This window comes from Siniperca chuatsi, linkage group LG20, assembly GCF_020085105.1.
Source record: "Siniperca chuatsi isolate FFG_IHB_CAS linkage group LG20, ASM2008510v1, whole genome shotgun sequence".
Taxonomy (NCBI): Eukaryota; Metazoa; Chordata; class Actinopteri; order Centrarchiformes; family Sinipercidae; genus Siniperca; species Siniperca chuatsi.
Window position 1 is genome coordinate 2,021,453 of NC_058061.1, and position 15,879 is coordinate 2,037,331.

The 15,879-nt window shown below is 42.0% G+C and overlaps 1 protein-coding gene across 5 annotated transcripts in view; it reads right to left on the reverse strand.

Annotated features, from left to right (window-relative positions):
* grid1b (glutamate receptor, ionotropic, delta 1b) overlaps window positions 1–15,879 on the reverse strand; it is a 527,867-nt gene that overhangs the window by 47,799 nt on the left and 464,189 nt on the right. For all 5 annotated transcript variants that reach the window (XM_044179810.1, XM_044179811.1, XM_044179812.1 and 2 more), the window contains 4 exons: window positions 6,654–6,755; window positions 3,432–3,554; window positions 2,783–2,857; window positions 2,177–2,519 (listed from right to left, as the gene is read on the reverse strand). In XM_044179810.1, coding sequence (XP_044035745.1) covers window positions 2,177–2,519; window positions 2,783–2,857; window positions 3,432–3,554; window positions 6,654–6,755 — 643 coding nt within the window. The remainder of the gene's footprint in view (window positions 1–2,176; window positions 2,520–2,782; window positions 2,858–3,431; window positions 3,555–6,653; window positions 6,756–15,879) is intronic.

Genomic DNA, 15,879 nt, shown 5'->3' on the forward strand with positions numbered 1-15,879 from the left:
GTTAATGGACACATGCTGAGGGGATCAGACCTGTGACCTCTCAGTTACAGGTTGCTCTCAGTGACCAGGAAGCCACCTGCTCCCTGATTTTAACAGCAGGTGAGAGCGGTGCTTCATCACGGCGCAGAGAGGCTGCATGGCTGCATCTAATCACAACCCGTTAGGCCTAAAAGGTTTCCCAGGCAACCTGCCAGACCATAATAGATGCAGCTGGGCGCCTCTGCTGGGAAATTATGTGTGTGTGTTCATCATAATGTGTGTGGATCCACTTGTGCACGTACATGTGTGTTTGTGGACGTGAACACGCGTGTTTGCAGGTGTCACTGTATGTGTGTTCTTGTACTTCTAGACATTTTGAAAAGCAAGGAAGACATTTTGAAAAGTAAGGGCCAAGGACATTTTAGGAAACGAGGACATTTTTGATAAGTGAGACTTCTCCAGCAATCTGCTGATCTGCAGAAGGACATTTTAGAGGGCATTGTGAAAATGTATGGATATTTCGAGGAGAGAGGACACAAAATAAGGACATTTCAAAAAATGGGAGAGCATTTTAGGATTTCTCTGGAAAGTGAGGACATTTTTGGAAAAGCAAGGAAGACATTTTGGAAAGGGATATTTTTTTGGAAAGTTAGGACAATTTTTAAAAAGTGAGGGCATTCTTAATGAGTGATGACAGTTTGTGAAAATGAAGATATTTAAAAACAATGAGGACATTTTTGGCAAAGCAAGGAAGACATTTTGTAAAGTGAGGACATTTTTTGAAAAAGATGACATGAAGACATATCTGAAATAACAAGGATGTTCCTATTTTCCTATTTCTATCAGCCAGAGTCCAGTTAACCGTTGTCTTCCAGGATTTTTCATGAGATTTTTCCAGCAAATTGTTGAGAGACATTTTAAAAACTGAAGACATTTTAGAGGACATTGTGAAACGTGACGATATTTGAAAAGTGAGGACATGTTTGGAAAGCAATACATTTAGAATGGGAGGACATTTTTACAAAGTGAGGGCATTTGGTCTGGTCTTCAGTTTTTCAAAGGCTATCTGAGGTTTAAGACTTTTGGTTAGTGTTTAGGCTAGAATTAGGTGATAGGGAATATATAATGATATATTATTATTATTATTGTTAGCACTTTAAAGTTTTCTGGCCTTGTATCTGCTTCTCTGTTAAATATTTCAGACGCTACAATCCTGTGATTATTGTTTCCCTCTTCTGTTGCCATGTAATCTGCGTAACAGCTCTAAATTAAAACTGAAAGCCATCTTTACACAGCAGATAATCTTCCTTTGGCTGTGATCAGCCATGATTGAATTCAGCCAAACAGCTGAGAATATTTGAAACAGAGTCACGCAGTTTTTCATTTGGCTTTCAGCTGATGTTTGTATCCGTAGTGATTCCCAGTGGGTGAGCAGAAAACCAGTTCAACCGATGCCCCAACAGCAGAAAGAGACACATGGCTGCAGAAGTGAGGACAATAACTCAGCAATAACTCACTTTTTTGGCCACTTGGGAGCAGAGGAGCTCCACAACAGCAACACATGACTTGACGCTAACGTGTTAGCAAACAGATCCACAGCTACATTAGCTGTCATTTGGAGTCGCATTTGTGTCCATCTGCTGCTAAATCCAAATCCAATATTCAGAAAAACAAACTAAAATAGGCTAAAAAGCTGGAGAGTTGAGAATCGAGTCCATCGATCCATAGTTAATCTGAAAATACTAAGTGGTGGCACCAGACACAAAATACATAACGACCAATTTCACAAACATTCACACATTTTCAGACTTAATAATCACACAGAAGCTCATCCTGAACAATTCTAATCTGACAAGTTGATCTTATAAATCTACAAATCCGTTCGCTTTTTTCGCGGCCACCGTAGCTTCTCCTACACGCTTGGAAGGGGAGGGTGAGGCGAGCGGGATTTACATGGTTGCAAACTGCAATTTCACCACTAGGGGCCACTAAATCCTCCACACTGGACCTTTAAAGTGAGTTCCAAGTGACTTCAAAGTAGTAAGCAGGGACAATTGATTACAGCTGGGATCGAACCCGTAACCCTGCAGTTTCAGTACAGGCTCAGTCTCCAACAGGCCGGATGTCCGACATCAAACTCAGTCACACTCCTCACTGTCTTACTGTGCGTTTCTCCCATTACCGTCTTTTCTCTCACCTTGATGTACGAACGCTCCGTAAACAATCCAGATGGCGCTGTGCAGAGTGCCCGACCCCATGCCATTGGAGGGCTGGCCTGGCGGGGCATTCTGGGTAGGGGAGGAGCGCAGCGCCTGCAGCCGGTTGAGCAGGAAGATCAGCACTCCCACCACAGGGATCGCCGCTGCGATACAGGCCCAGACGGCGAGGTCGAAAGGCGCAAACAGAGAGAAGATGTTGACCTTTTCTTCAGGTTTTCGCAGCAGGATGCCGACGCTGTAGTCCAGGTAACGCTTGCTGAAGTCCACCACGTTCTCCCTCTCTGGTGTGATGGTGATGGCTGACACCGCCAGGTCGGCTCTCTGCAGGAGGAGGGAGACGAAGCAGAGGCAGACAGGCGGATAAGAATTGTTAGCCAAGTGTACGGTGGCCAGCAGGGACAAAATATGACACGACTGAAGATATCTGAGCCAGTCAAATGTTATTAGTTAAAATAGACAGTTTCTAACCATATGATCCTTTAATTCTTCCACCAGTTGCATTTGCTGCTTGATGGGTCTTAATCTTAAACACAGATGTTCTGTATTTACTGGAAGATTATTTGAACAGTCATTTCTAGTTTTACCTTGTTGATGAGATCACCAATCATGCCGTTCCACGAACTGTTAGGAAGCTGAGATCCATATTTACTGTCTGCCACCTGGAGGACAGATGAATGAAGTTTGGCGAGTTTATGCCACCAGTTACTACGACCCACATCTACAAACCAACCAATCAGAATACGACATGAAATGATACAGAATACAGTTTGTAAACAATAGTTAGTTAATATGTCTATGGTGAAATAGTTTTAACACAATGACCACAGGGATGCATTTTTTAAAACATGAAGATGTTTTAGACCAATCTCACAAAGTGCAACATGCAATGAGCCTGCATGATGGCACAGCGCGTGAAGACCTTCAGAGAAACAGCACAGGAATCACTGTAGCCCTTTAACCTGGTTACGAACTACTCTAGGTAGCTCCGAAACATGCTGAGCTGCATTACAACCACAAGAAACCAGTTTAACAAAGTCTGTAACATTCTGATCTTTGACCAACACGAACATCAGCCAACAACTAGTGGTGAAGATCACTAAAGCCAAAAGTGGAACTTGACAACATCCATAGAAGCTTGTTTGATCTAAAGCAGGACTGAGTGATGCGTTCCTTTCTTCTGAACTGTGTAAATGTTCCGCCTGAACTAAACCTGGGCGTGTCAGGCAGTCCCACCTGGTAGATCTCATATTTGAAGCCCAGGATTTTGGCGAGGGCGTCCAGGACGTCGATGGAGAAGCCTTTATATCTCTTCGGCTGCCCGAGGATGTTCTCTGCCACCATGACGAAAGGATCCTCCTGCAGAGAGAGAGCGGGGGGGGGGAAAGCCTCAGCACTGAAGAAAAAGACTGCAGCTTCCACCAAAAACCACAGAAAAACAACGAGAGCATGATGAACTTTTTTCAGCCTGCGAGGAAACCAGAGGCTGCAAGAAAATGGAAAAGGACACAAATGGAGAGCAAGATAATGGATGGAACTATTTGTGCTACAACACAGCAGTCATCAAACTGCAAATACTAAAACTATCTCAATAATGAACTGTACTTATACACCAGTGCATGAGATTATATGTATAATATGCACATGTGCTTCAAGGGCAATTCATATTGTTTTATGAATGTCCATTGTCAGTTAGTTATAGATTAATCCATGAGGCAATTATGCATCATAAGCTTACATTACATTTACAGTGAAGAGCTATATTAAGTATACTGATGTTAAGAATTATTTGAATTGAAATCATACAGCTTAATATTTCATAATACTTCATAATCCATACTTCATATTCTTTGTGGATTCAAATGTGAGTTTCTATAATATTATAGTTTCTATATTCTAGTTAGATCAGAATTTAGATCTGAGGTCTGTGTTTTAAAATCGTTCTGTGTTTAACAGACTGAAACTGATTATTGTCAGCAGTTTAAACCAGTGTGATGATGCTCTGACCAAAAACTGCGAAGCTCAAATGAAGTTCTAGTTAAAAAATCTTGGTACTTTTATGAAGATTTATATATGACTGATCTGACTCTGTAGAATTATGTGTATTGTGTTAACTAGTTAGTTCAGTCGTCCTATGCAAACTGCACTGTGACTCTCCAGCATGCAGCAGCTGTGAGGATCCAGCTTGCTGATTGGACCACCGTATCCGGACCACCTGTCCGCCATCCTGTCACGTGTTTATCGTACAAAGCAGCCGGAGTAGGCCACCCTGCATCCTGCGGTCCACCTGTGTGCCTCGTGCTGGCCCCATGTCCATTTGGGGTTTGCAGATTGTTTTTACACAGCTGTGCTCAGTACTCCTGGCTGTTGTGTTTGCAACTGATTCATTTAAGTTTGTAAAACTCTGAGGGCCGTCTAGAGAACAAATAGCTTTACTTTTGCTCATTACATCATTTTTATATGGTGTTTCTAACTGGGGTAAAGCTCCCTGAGGTAAATCTGTGATTTGTGGTATTGGGCTATATACCAACATGCAACATCTTCAAACTTCCACCTGTCTTTTAATGTTTATAATAAACACCGATAAATTCCAGGATATTTATTTTTGACTTTTGTACAGAAAAGGTTTAATCTGTACACCTGTATTCAGATGGTTGTAAATAAGTGTCAGTAGTGTGCAGAGCTTTTTACTTGGGAACAGTGAAAGACAGTGATGATCCCTAATCAGTGCCTATTCATATTATCAGGTTTACCGATGAGACCGTACAGAGCTGCTCTGGAGAGAAACCTGCACAGGTAGTGTGCATCTGTGGCTGCTGGAGTAGTTTTAGTGCTGTGGCAGTGTTGGGAGCTGGCAGCACTCTGAGCTGGAAGTGTTGCAGCTGCAGGGGATCAGCCGCAGGGTGAGGGTATTAGTCTCGCTTGGTTAGACCTGCGTCTCCACGGTGCTGCGGCAGCACAGGAGGAAGCCCCGGCAGAACCTGCAGCTGCTGTGGGATCAGGGGCGAAAAACGCTTGGCTGTTTGTATCTCTTAAACTAATCACGCTGATCGGAGATGCTGCTTAAGGCAAGGTGCTGGATCGATGCCCTCTCCAAAAAAAAAGTGTTTTGGAGGAAACTTTTGGGTGGAGGAACATGATGAGGAGTCCGAGCAGACAAATCACCACGAATAATAAAAAGTCACAGAAACTCACTGAAAACCACGCGGAGCTGCACGAAGCAGTTCTTCGTTACTGACTGAGGGATTTTTCTGTGGATTCACTGAAGTGTGTTTTGTGCTGGATTATTTTTGTCATATCAAGAATTGAACTTGTGTTTAAAGAACTGAATATAAAATACTGTAATTATGTCAGAGTGGAGCAAACGTCACAGAGTTTATTTTCCCTCATGGAGTTTTAAATCAGTGTAATCTGGGACTGTCACATTCTGCCACTGAGGATGACACACGCAGACATTTTAAATGCAAACTCTTCTGATCTTAACATCTAGTTTCAACGTTTTATTATTTTTGAAATGTTTGCGTTATTTATTTAGCTCCATGCAGCGTTGTGAGACTTCAGTGTTATTCACTCATTTGGCACAGAAGGAAAGGGTTTATCTGTACGGTGGCCATCTTAGGACATCTCACCCTCGGCTTGTCAGGCTCTACTTTCAGCTGCACTCATATACTTTTGAGTTGAATGCTAAAGTTAGCATGTTAGCATATAACGATATTACAATGAAGGTTAACATCCCCGCAGTTTGGTTAACACAAATGTAAATGACTGAATGTTCGCATGCTGATGTTTTGCATGTAACATTTGGCATATTCCTCCTTTTTCATTCCATTTTCTTTCTTTCAGTTTATCATTGATTTTTTTTAATTTTACATTGATATTGTGTATTTCTATGCTTGTAGTTTGTAACATTGTAATGTGCACATTTCTGTGCGTTTTTTACAAAGTAATATAGTTCCATAAAAGCACCTTTCTGTACATTTTAATCATTGCTTGTAGTTTCCAACACTGTGACCTATATATTTCATTTCACCATGTAGTATAGTAGTATATTTGTTCTCTGTATGTTATTCAGTATGTTATCTTGAGCGGGATGAATTGTGGCTCATCTTATTTCATCTAATCCTCTGCATGTTGAAAATCCTGCTGCTGTAGCTCTCTTCTCCTCCTCTGCAACACCGACGCTCAAACTCCAGTTCATTTCAGGCGACAAAATTAGGGAAGGTAACGATGTATGAACTTGACTTTGTAGCTGAAAGCATTTGCATTCTCCCAGACACATACATACTGTACATACCGAAGGGCAGTGTGTTTTGGATTTTAGTTACTTGTATTGTTGGTTGTTTTACTGTTGCAGTCAGTACAAGTCTCTGTGGATGGTAATGGCAGCTAAATGTTTAAAACGTGATTAAATACAGTATAATATCTACTTTTCCTGTCCTTTACACAGATGTCACCTACCAGTAAAGTGACCACTTTGACCGTCACTCCCTGCATGCCGTTCTCTATTCGACTCTCCTTCAGACTGCCGTTCAGTCCGTGAACTGAGTCCCACGTAGCGAGCTGCAGAGACAGACAAAGCGAAGACAGAATGTAAACAGTGGACAGTACAGAGGCATCAGAGTTTAAATCATTTCATTTGTTTGTCTGTCAAAGGTCCTCGGAGAGAACAAAGGGAGGTGAATGCAACAGGCAGAGGACCCGTCAATTACGCAAATGCTACATGGCTCACAGGCTGCAATTTCACAATTTATTCACTGCTCTCATTAGATTTCATGTGGTAGAGTTTGCTGCTGCAAATTAGATAGGGACAAAGAGACAAACACAGTGGGGGTGGACAATCATTAAGAGACATCTATGCAGCATGCCAGCAACCCACTCCAGCATGTTTTCATTCATCGCATTTTCAGCCACACACAAAACGAACTTGACCTAATTAGGTCCGAAAAAACCTACTGCCGTCTCCAAAAACCCTCTCAAAGCCCCAAACGTCCCTCTCAGGAAAACGAACTCAAAGAGCATTGTTTCACTGGCTTCATACAGACACTGAGATCATGTATGTGTGTGTGTTAGAGAGCATGTGAGATTTCTGTCCTTTTCACATGTGAAAGGATCATACTGATATTTTTGCATCAATTACTTACATAAGGAAGCAAAAAAGATCTACTCAAAACGTCCCAAGTTTAAAACTGGTTTGAGACCTTTGTTGCATGTCTGCCCGCTTGCTTTCTTCTGTTTCCTGTCAATCTCTACTGACACCTGTCTAATAAAGCCAAAAATGCCAAACAATTATAATAATAATAATAATAATAATAATAGAGAAAAAGAAAAGCTAGGAATGATAAAAATTTAAACGACTTATGCTAAATCAAAAGTATGAGATACTAAGTTGAAATATCAGCACCAAAAGGGGCTGAAGCTCATTACCCAACCCGTCATAACAGGCTGCATAACAGGGTTTTTTCACCAGGTGCTTTCCATTAGAGCTTGAGTCCATGGACACAATGCATTCATGCCTGGCTCTGCGTGTGTGTCATTTTGATAAAGAGCAGTCATCGTGGAAACACACACATACACACAACATAAAACAGCCTCACTCCCTTTTCTGCTGCTGATGTTTCTGTGCTATCGTTAGCTGGAGCTGCTGTTTGATGCTGCAGGGAGTCGGCCCACAGGGAACACAGAGTTATTGATTAGGTGGGGTGGTGATGGTTGAATATGCTTCACACTCATCCATGTCTCTGTGAACTTTCCCATTAATCCATTCAGCATCAGTGTACAAGTGTTTGGACACGTCGAGCTTTATGAGAAAAATTGAGCTTAATTGCACGTGAAGCCCTCTCTTATGAATATGGACTCATTGTCTGCCTTGGTATTGCATAATTAAACTAATCAGTTTATGAACAGTTTCATGCATCAATGTAAAAAAAAAATTAAAAAAAATCAATACAATAAAAATGGGTCACTTTCATATTAGAGAAGGCTAATAAAACAGTGTGATCAGCCACGCTCGGATTCATTTTAGCTGACAGCTAATGTGAACACGCTGCGTAATCCCTGAAAGAATGTCTTAATTAGCGTCGTCGAGCTAAACGTGCTGTCTGCTTCCTGTTGTACAGTGTACAGAGCTGTAAACAGCCAGGGTCATACATTAATACATCGCTGACACGGCTAGGACGCCTGCAACAAATTGCTCTGCTAATGCTCTCCTAATGACGATGCTACTGTTAGATACAGCGCGGTGGAGTGTGTTTATCGAGCTCTGCTGGAAACATAGGTTCTCTGATAATTGCATGCTGTTGCTTGTAGTGATCAGAAAAAAATACAAATAAATCAATCAATGAGTAAAAATACAAAACCACTAATGTGAAATCATTGTACTAGTCCTCCTCTGTGTTTAACATCCATCAGTCCTGCTTTTATACTATAGAAAATACAATTTGTGCAGCCTTGTTAATATGAGCTTGAAGGACAGACTGAACACTGCAGTACTGGGAACTGAACCTCGCAGGTATTTCGGGCGTCCTGGTTCAGGAAGTAACAGTCTGGTTCTGGTTGAATCATCAGTACAGAAGATGTCTGATGTATCTGGTTCTTTGATAAAAAAGTTACAAGCTTGTGGACATAAAAACTGAAGGAGAGAAGCCAACTACTACTCCCAAGGTGCATTTCAGTCAGAAACATCCAATCACAGAGCTTCTAATTCTGTTGCACGCATCGCTAACAGCAAGCTGAAACTAAAGATTACACTTTGTAGAATCATTGTTAAACATTCAGATGTTCACTTTCTGACTTCGGTAAATACGGCGACAGGTTTCGTTCCCACTTCCAGCAATGAAACATTCTGACTGGCGCCTCTGAGGATCGTGTGTGTTGAAGACGTCCACCAAACTGACAACCGACAACATAAACCTACAGTGCTGCACGATTATCCAGGAGACCCCTGTGTTTCTACAGTATGTTGGAGAACAGTGAGGAGATCATTAAAAGAAAACATTGAAATGGGAATTTACAGCCACTTTGCAACTCTATACCGCTTATGATCACAGCAGACGATGCCCTATTATCATGCTAATGTTAGCATGCTAAAATGCCTACACATTTACTTGCATATTAAAAACTACTAGATATTAACTTGCTAATGATTAGCATATAACACTGAGTGTAACATTTAGCTTGGGCTGATATTACAGGTGGATATTAGCTTCAGTATCAGCGTATATGTCGGCTGATAACGTGAAATGTCAAACATATGTTTGGGGTCATTTAGAAACCGTGTCTCCATACATACAGTGCACTGCTTCACCTAACTGTAGCGGTGGATTCCTGCACACTGTCATCACAAAATGTTTTTGTTTTGTTTTTTAAGCTTTGCTGTGCATTACATTATATACTATCTGACACTGTGACATGCTAACTGTAGGCAATGTAACATCTAAGCATGCTATGTTAGCATTAAACTCAAACTACAGCTGAGGTTGACAGGAAGTCAGTCTCTAGTTTTCGAGGTATCCTGTTATAAACGCAAGGTTGGCCACCAAATACTGAACCATTAGCGGGGCTAGATGAAGAGTCAGGGGTCACCAAAGTGGTTACGATTCATCCTCTGGGGAACACGAACGTCTGAACCAAATGTGTGTCCGTAATCCGTAAGTGCCACACTCACCGCCACGTCACAGATTTTCATTTGACCCGTATCAGTTGAGACTCAGAGAACGCACCAGGCATACCATACAGACAAAGGGAGTAGTCTTAGTATAGTGGACAGGATGTTCCAATCTGGGAAGAAATGCAGCTTTTCTGGACTTTTCATGAACGCTTGTGGAGGGAAAAAGGACAGTGGCATATCTTGACAACTTGCATCCAGATGTGTGGTGTGTATTGCCCTTTACAGCCGCAAAGCTAGCGTGGCTAGAAAAAAATATAGTTATAAGGAAGGATTCAGTCGAGTCCAGTAATCCATGTAGCACAAAATCACAAATTTGTCTCAAAGGGCTCTACAATCTGTACAACATACGCTATGTCCTTAGGCCCTCCAAACAAACAAACACAACACCATGAGTTGAAGATGAGAGAAACAGGACAAGGAAAAGCAAGCGAAGAATAAAGGATGGAGGCGCTGAGCGAGCTGAGGACGATAGAGAGGCAGCGAGAACGAGGGTAAATGGAGATGAGAGAAAGGAGGCGGAGAAGAACAGAAAAGGAAAGAAAGAGGGAGCGCTTGTTTAATAATCTGGGAGCTATTCTCAGCACTGCTGTCCTTTAGATGATCTCAATCCCTCCTTTTTCTTTGTGTGTGAGAGATAGTGGGGGTGTTCCTCATTAACACACACACACACACAGACATTAACTCCACAGTTTGAAGTTTCCGGCCTTTCGTCTGTCTCATTTGAACTGTTGAACCATCAGAATGACCATCGAAATCGTCCAAGAAAGGGAAAGAAGAAGAATATGATGTAGTAAGACAAACAGTGACGTTTGTGCTCCCTCTGGATCTGTAATGAGGCTTCAGAGTGACATAAAACACAGCGGAGGCAGTGGGTTGTCCGCTGCCTGTTGCCTCAGTCTTGCACCAGTGGTATTATTACCATTTATGTTTCACCAGATTAGGAACACATTTCCCATCAGCCTCGTTGCTTTCTGACACCCACCCCTCTATGAAGAGGATAAATCAAGTTGAAAGTTATATTTCCCTCAGCCTCGCTCTTCTTCCAGCGTCCACCAACACCTTTGACTCTGAAAGCGTAATCTCTGCCTGCTCTGGATTTACAACCTGAGCTGGCGGATCACACCTGCTGGAAAATGCAGAGCAGAAGCTGCCAGAGGCCGACAGTCAAGCAGCTACAAACTATCGTGATGATGATTTATTGATGATAAGATGCTTAACGTGAGGTCCTGAAGTCCTGATGTTGGCAGACAGGAAACATCTTAGTGAAGAGTTTGTCATTGACACACAGTTTGGTCGCCTGACACTTTTCCGGGAACAACTAAACTTCCCAGTAAAATAGAAAAAGAAATAATAAAGACAATCTGTTCTGCACCAAGGAGGCATCACTGTGAACAGACCACCTATTATTCCTGACAATTATTAGATTATTAATAGTAGAAATAGATTTTCCAAAATGCCAGACAGTCCCAGGTGAGTTGCCAGTCTTTCTAACTGCAGCTCATTTTGCTGACTTACGGCAGCCATGTTGCTCTGTGCTGTGAGAGGAGCTGGTAATGAGACGAAGAGGACACAACAAAAATATGAGGCATGCTCCAAGAATATGCTGAGGGACGTTTGGTGTTTCATTACAGGATCAGCAAAATTACACGATCTGCATAAAGCAACAACATATCTGCTGTTTCCAACTGATGACGTTCCTCATTCTATTAAAACCACCTTTTGATAAACACATTTGTGAAAAGAGCTTTAACAAAAGTACATGACTCCAAAAACCCAGTTAGAGCAGAGGGAAGTCACACACAGAGTAAACAAGATGGATTTTGACAGTTACATATTGATCCTGTTCCTAATTTGTGCTTCTATAATTAAATTACACAAGGCAGGTGTAACAGGTTTCCCTGGTCCTGAAACGCAAAGCACACGGCTGTACAGTAGCCTGTAATGGACAGAAATATGAACCGCATTTTCCTGATGTTGAGGAGTAGTTCAGCTTTAATCAAACAAGAGACCTTACACAGGTATCCTGTCAAGATATTTGTCTGTAATAGTTCACCAGTGAGGACGTGATGATTTATGATTTTACTAGTTTATCATATGTTTGAGCTCACAGTAAAATTACTGCATAATTCATCCTTCATGTGCTTGGTGACGATACTTGGCTAAGAACCACTTCGCCAACGCTCTAAAGACTAGGTCGAGCTGAACAGAAGCTAGACAACTAATTCAAACCCCCAAACCTCCCAGACCTTAAATGAAACTGAGACTTTGAAACCAGGAAAGCTCAAGGTAGACCCTAAAATCCTGAGGTTCTGAAACCAAAGAACCGTGACACCACAAAAAACTAAAGTTAGACTCTAAAATAATAACGCTAAACTTAAAAATCGTAATTTGGGATGGGGCACTGTCTATAAGGAGACCGATCACACCGTTAAGTGCATAAAGATACGATTGCACAACTTGATGAAGTGGTCTATTAATGATTATTATAGTAGAATTAAATTAGCATTTTGTAACACAAACCTCTGGTGCATCTCAACCAACTGGTTCCCAGGCCAATCACTGTACCTGCCACATGCTTTAAAGAGAACAGACTGAGTTCTTTGTAATACTGGAGCCAAAGTGCTGCAGTAACTTGTCCAGAAATGCAATAAAAAGGGGGAACTTGTACAGCAGCTTCATCTGCTTTATTTAAAATAGGCATGAAGTGATGAATTGGCTGCTTTGCATTCACCTGAAGTGTCTGCAGCCTCTCTGAATATGTCTCCTGCCATGCAAGGACTCCACCATCTGCACTTCATCCAATTCTTCATTGGTGCATTGAGACGCACCAGTTCTGTGAGTGCTCTGGATGTGAATGCGTTTCCACTGGGAACTTCATTACAGTGCAGCGTTCTTGTCCTTCTCCTGGTCTGTGATGTACAGGATGTCCTGTTCTATTTTCTGACGGCGCTACGAGCGCACATGGGAGAAGTTAGCCCTCGAGGCTTTCTGCCAGAAAGGCTTTAGGAAGTCAGGTGACGTATTATAAAGACAGACGAAGTCCACGTAGGGAGCAGGTCGGGGTGGATGGATGGGTCAAACACAGGACTTTCACCCAGGAGACCGCTGTTGGTGTCTCGTGTGAAACCAAAAGTCAACGTCGACTTATTATTTGAACCCAAACCATGATCTTTCCCTAAACCTAAGCACTTTGGGTGCGGAAACGGTCGCAGTTGGGTTAGGTAGAGGCACCACAGCTACTTGGCTTTCTGGCAGAAGGCAAACTTCTCCCACGTGCGCTAGGAGCTTAGCAGAGGTTTAGCACTTAGCTCGACTCTTTGAAGCAATGATGAAAGCAGACTCTCTTTAGGAGAAAAAAATGTTCTGAACTGGTTTCTGTGACACACTGTGTTAAGAGCAACATGCACGCAGACATGCAGGAATCACAGAATCAGAATAACATACAAAGACATCACAAAAACTGTACCTTCACATCTGCTTTATGAGCTACTTAGTAGCATTGAATTTACATTGAAATTACATCCAGAAGCAACCCTGTCTCCTAGCTAATGAGTCCATGTGCTACTAAATTGTTTTGCAAACACATTTTGGAGGAAAGTTATTTGCTACCTGGATTATGTTCACTAAACCTTTTTCCAGTCCACAAAGTGCTTCGTTTTTGTACCACGCAGGAGTCGCAGGGAGGAGGTCGGGTGGAGGATGGAGACCAGGGTTCATGAACTGCCTCAGTGAGTGGTTAGGTTTATGCTACTACAACATTTTAGGAGCGCTTATGGACAGATCTTGGTTTTGGCTAAATACAGAAGAAGTAAACACTTCCTGTCTCGTACTTCAAGTCAGAATTGACTTTTTACATATTAAACCAAGACCACAATCTCCTGTAGCCTTAACCAAGTGTTTTGAGTTGCCTTAAAGTATTGTTAACTGTGCTTAATCAGTGTGATAACGTGTTGATGTTTAGCAGGTATAATGTTTTCCATGTTAATCATCTTAGTTTAGCTTGTTAGAATTCTAGCATTTGCTAATTACCACTAAACACAAAATACAGCAGAGGCTGAGAGGAATGTTATATTGCAGGTTTGTGGTCCTGAAGCAAAGTGTTGGACAGCGTGTATCCGACCTGACGGAGGTGCTAGAGGTCAGAGGGTCACCAAAATGATTAGAAATGTCTGTACAAAATCTCAAGGCAATCCATATTCCAAATTGGCAGTGTATGAACATAATTTCTAGGAAACAGGACAGATGAACAAGCAGAGGTCATCACTGAGACTTTTCGTTATGTTTCCAGTCTGTGGTGAAAAGTTTCGATTAAAAAGAGACTACCTGATAAGCTTAAATCAAATGATCATCTAATAAAGACTGTCAGCCCTGATCCGATCTGGACGTCCTCTCCAGCTTCTGTCTTTCCTTCCTGCTCTCCTCCCAGTGGAGGTCAAACATGGCGGATAAATCTCTACCTCGCTCACAGCGCCGCTGCTCATGCATTATTCCTGTCCTCCCTGCTTCGTTCCCTTTTCCTCAAATGTCAGCCTCTTTTTTTCCTCCTGTCATCCAAAAGGCTATGCTGGCTGTATTTCTGTAAGTCACTCTCCTGTGGACAGTAGAGCGAAATGCCACCATTTTTCACCGCGCTGCTACCCGCCCAGACTCCCTTTTTTCCTTCCTTCACCTCCTCCTCATCCTTTTCTTTGATTTCTTTTCTTTGGAGGGTGTGTGTTACGGTGCTGAGCCCTCATCACGTGGCTGTTACAGCAGTATATACGTCCCGGAGATCACCTGTCAGTCTTCTGTTGATGAAGCTGGAGTTGCTGTGGGTGGAGCACATTCCTCCGGTAACACTTCACAATACAGTACACACAATTTAGAATAGTTACCACAGAACAAGAGAGGAACACATCAGGCGTTAACTGGTAAACGGCAAACGGACTGCGCTTATATAACGCTTTTCTACCTTAGTGGACAAAGCACTTTACAATTTCTCATTCACCCATTCACACACACTCGCACAGCGATGGCGGCGGAGCTGCCATGCGGGCCGCTGACCTGCCCATCGGCAGCTATTTGGTCTTGCTTGTGACCAATTTGGCCTGCGATTAATGGCCGCCGTGCTCTACCTGCTGAGCCACAGGATTCTACCAAATTAACCGCAATGAAGTCGTTTCTGATTAACTCTGAATTAACCACCGAATGGAACAAAACAAATAACTACTCGGAAAATTACTTATGTATCGCTTATTATTTTTGTGCATCATACAGAGAAGTTACTAGTAATCCGTCATTGTGTCATGATTACTCATTTTAATGACTTTATAGACTGTTGTGAGTATAATCTGTAACAATGATCATATTTTAGAAGCTGCTTATGTGTTTTGTATGTAAATTCTTAATCTTTACAGTAAGTAGTAACTTGTCAAACTGTAAAATAAATGCAGTGCAGTATAAAAGGACAATATTTCCCTCTGAAATCTAGTTGAGTAGTATGAAGTAACTTTAAAACTGTACTTTCAGTCCCTGAGCAGATGTACTCGGTTCCTTTCCATCATTGGAGAAAGATTTTACAGTGTGATATGATTTGAAACATACTGCTATAAATATTAAATCAGTTATTGTTTTTCTCTTTACTATAGAGCACATTATAGATTATTTTATCACAGTGCAGGCAGGCAGGTAGCGTGATATATAAAGTCCCTATGAAGTGATTCTGCTGAGGTAAACACACATTTGCTGCAAGGACACACACGCACACACACACTGTAAGGTCAAGTCTTCACAAACACACATGTGCAACCCCACCCAAACACTCGACCTCACACACACACACACACACTCAGCAGGATCTCTTCTTTTCACAGGATATTCTCTGATGCATTTTACTGTTATGAAACCTCTTTGATGTTTCTAATCTACACAAAGCTACGCTCTCCGGGGCCTTTTCAAAGAAAAACACACCAATATGAATGGCAATTAGTGTACACGTGTGTGTGTGTGTGTGTGTGTGTATCTGTGTTTCCCTTTTGA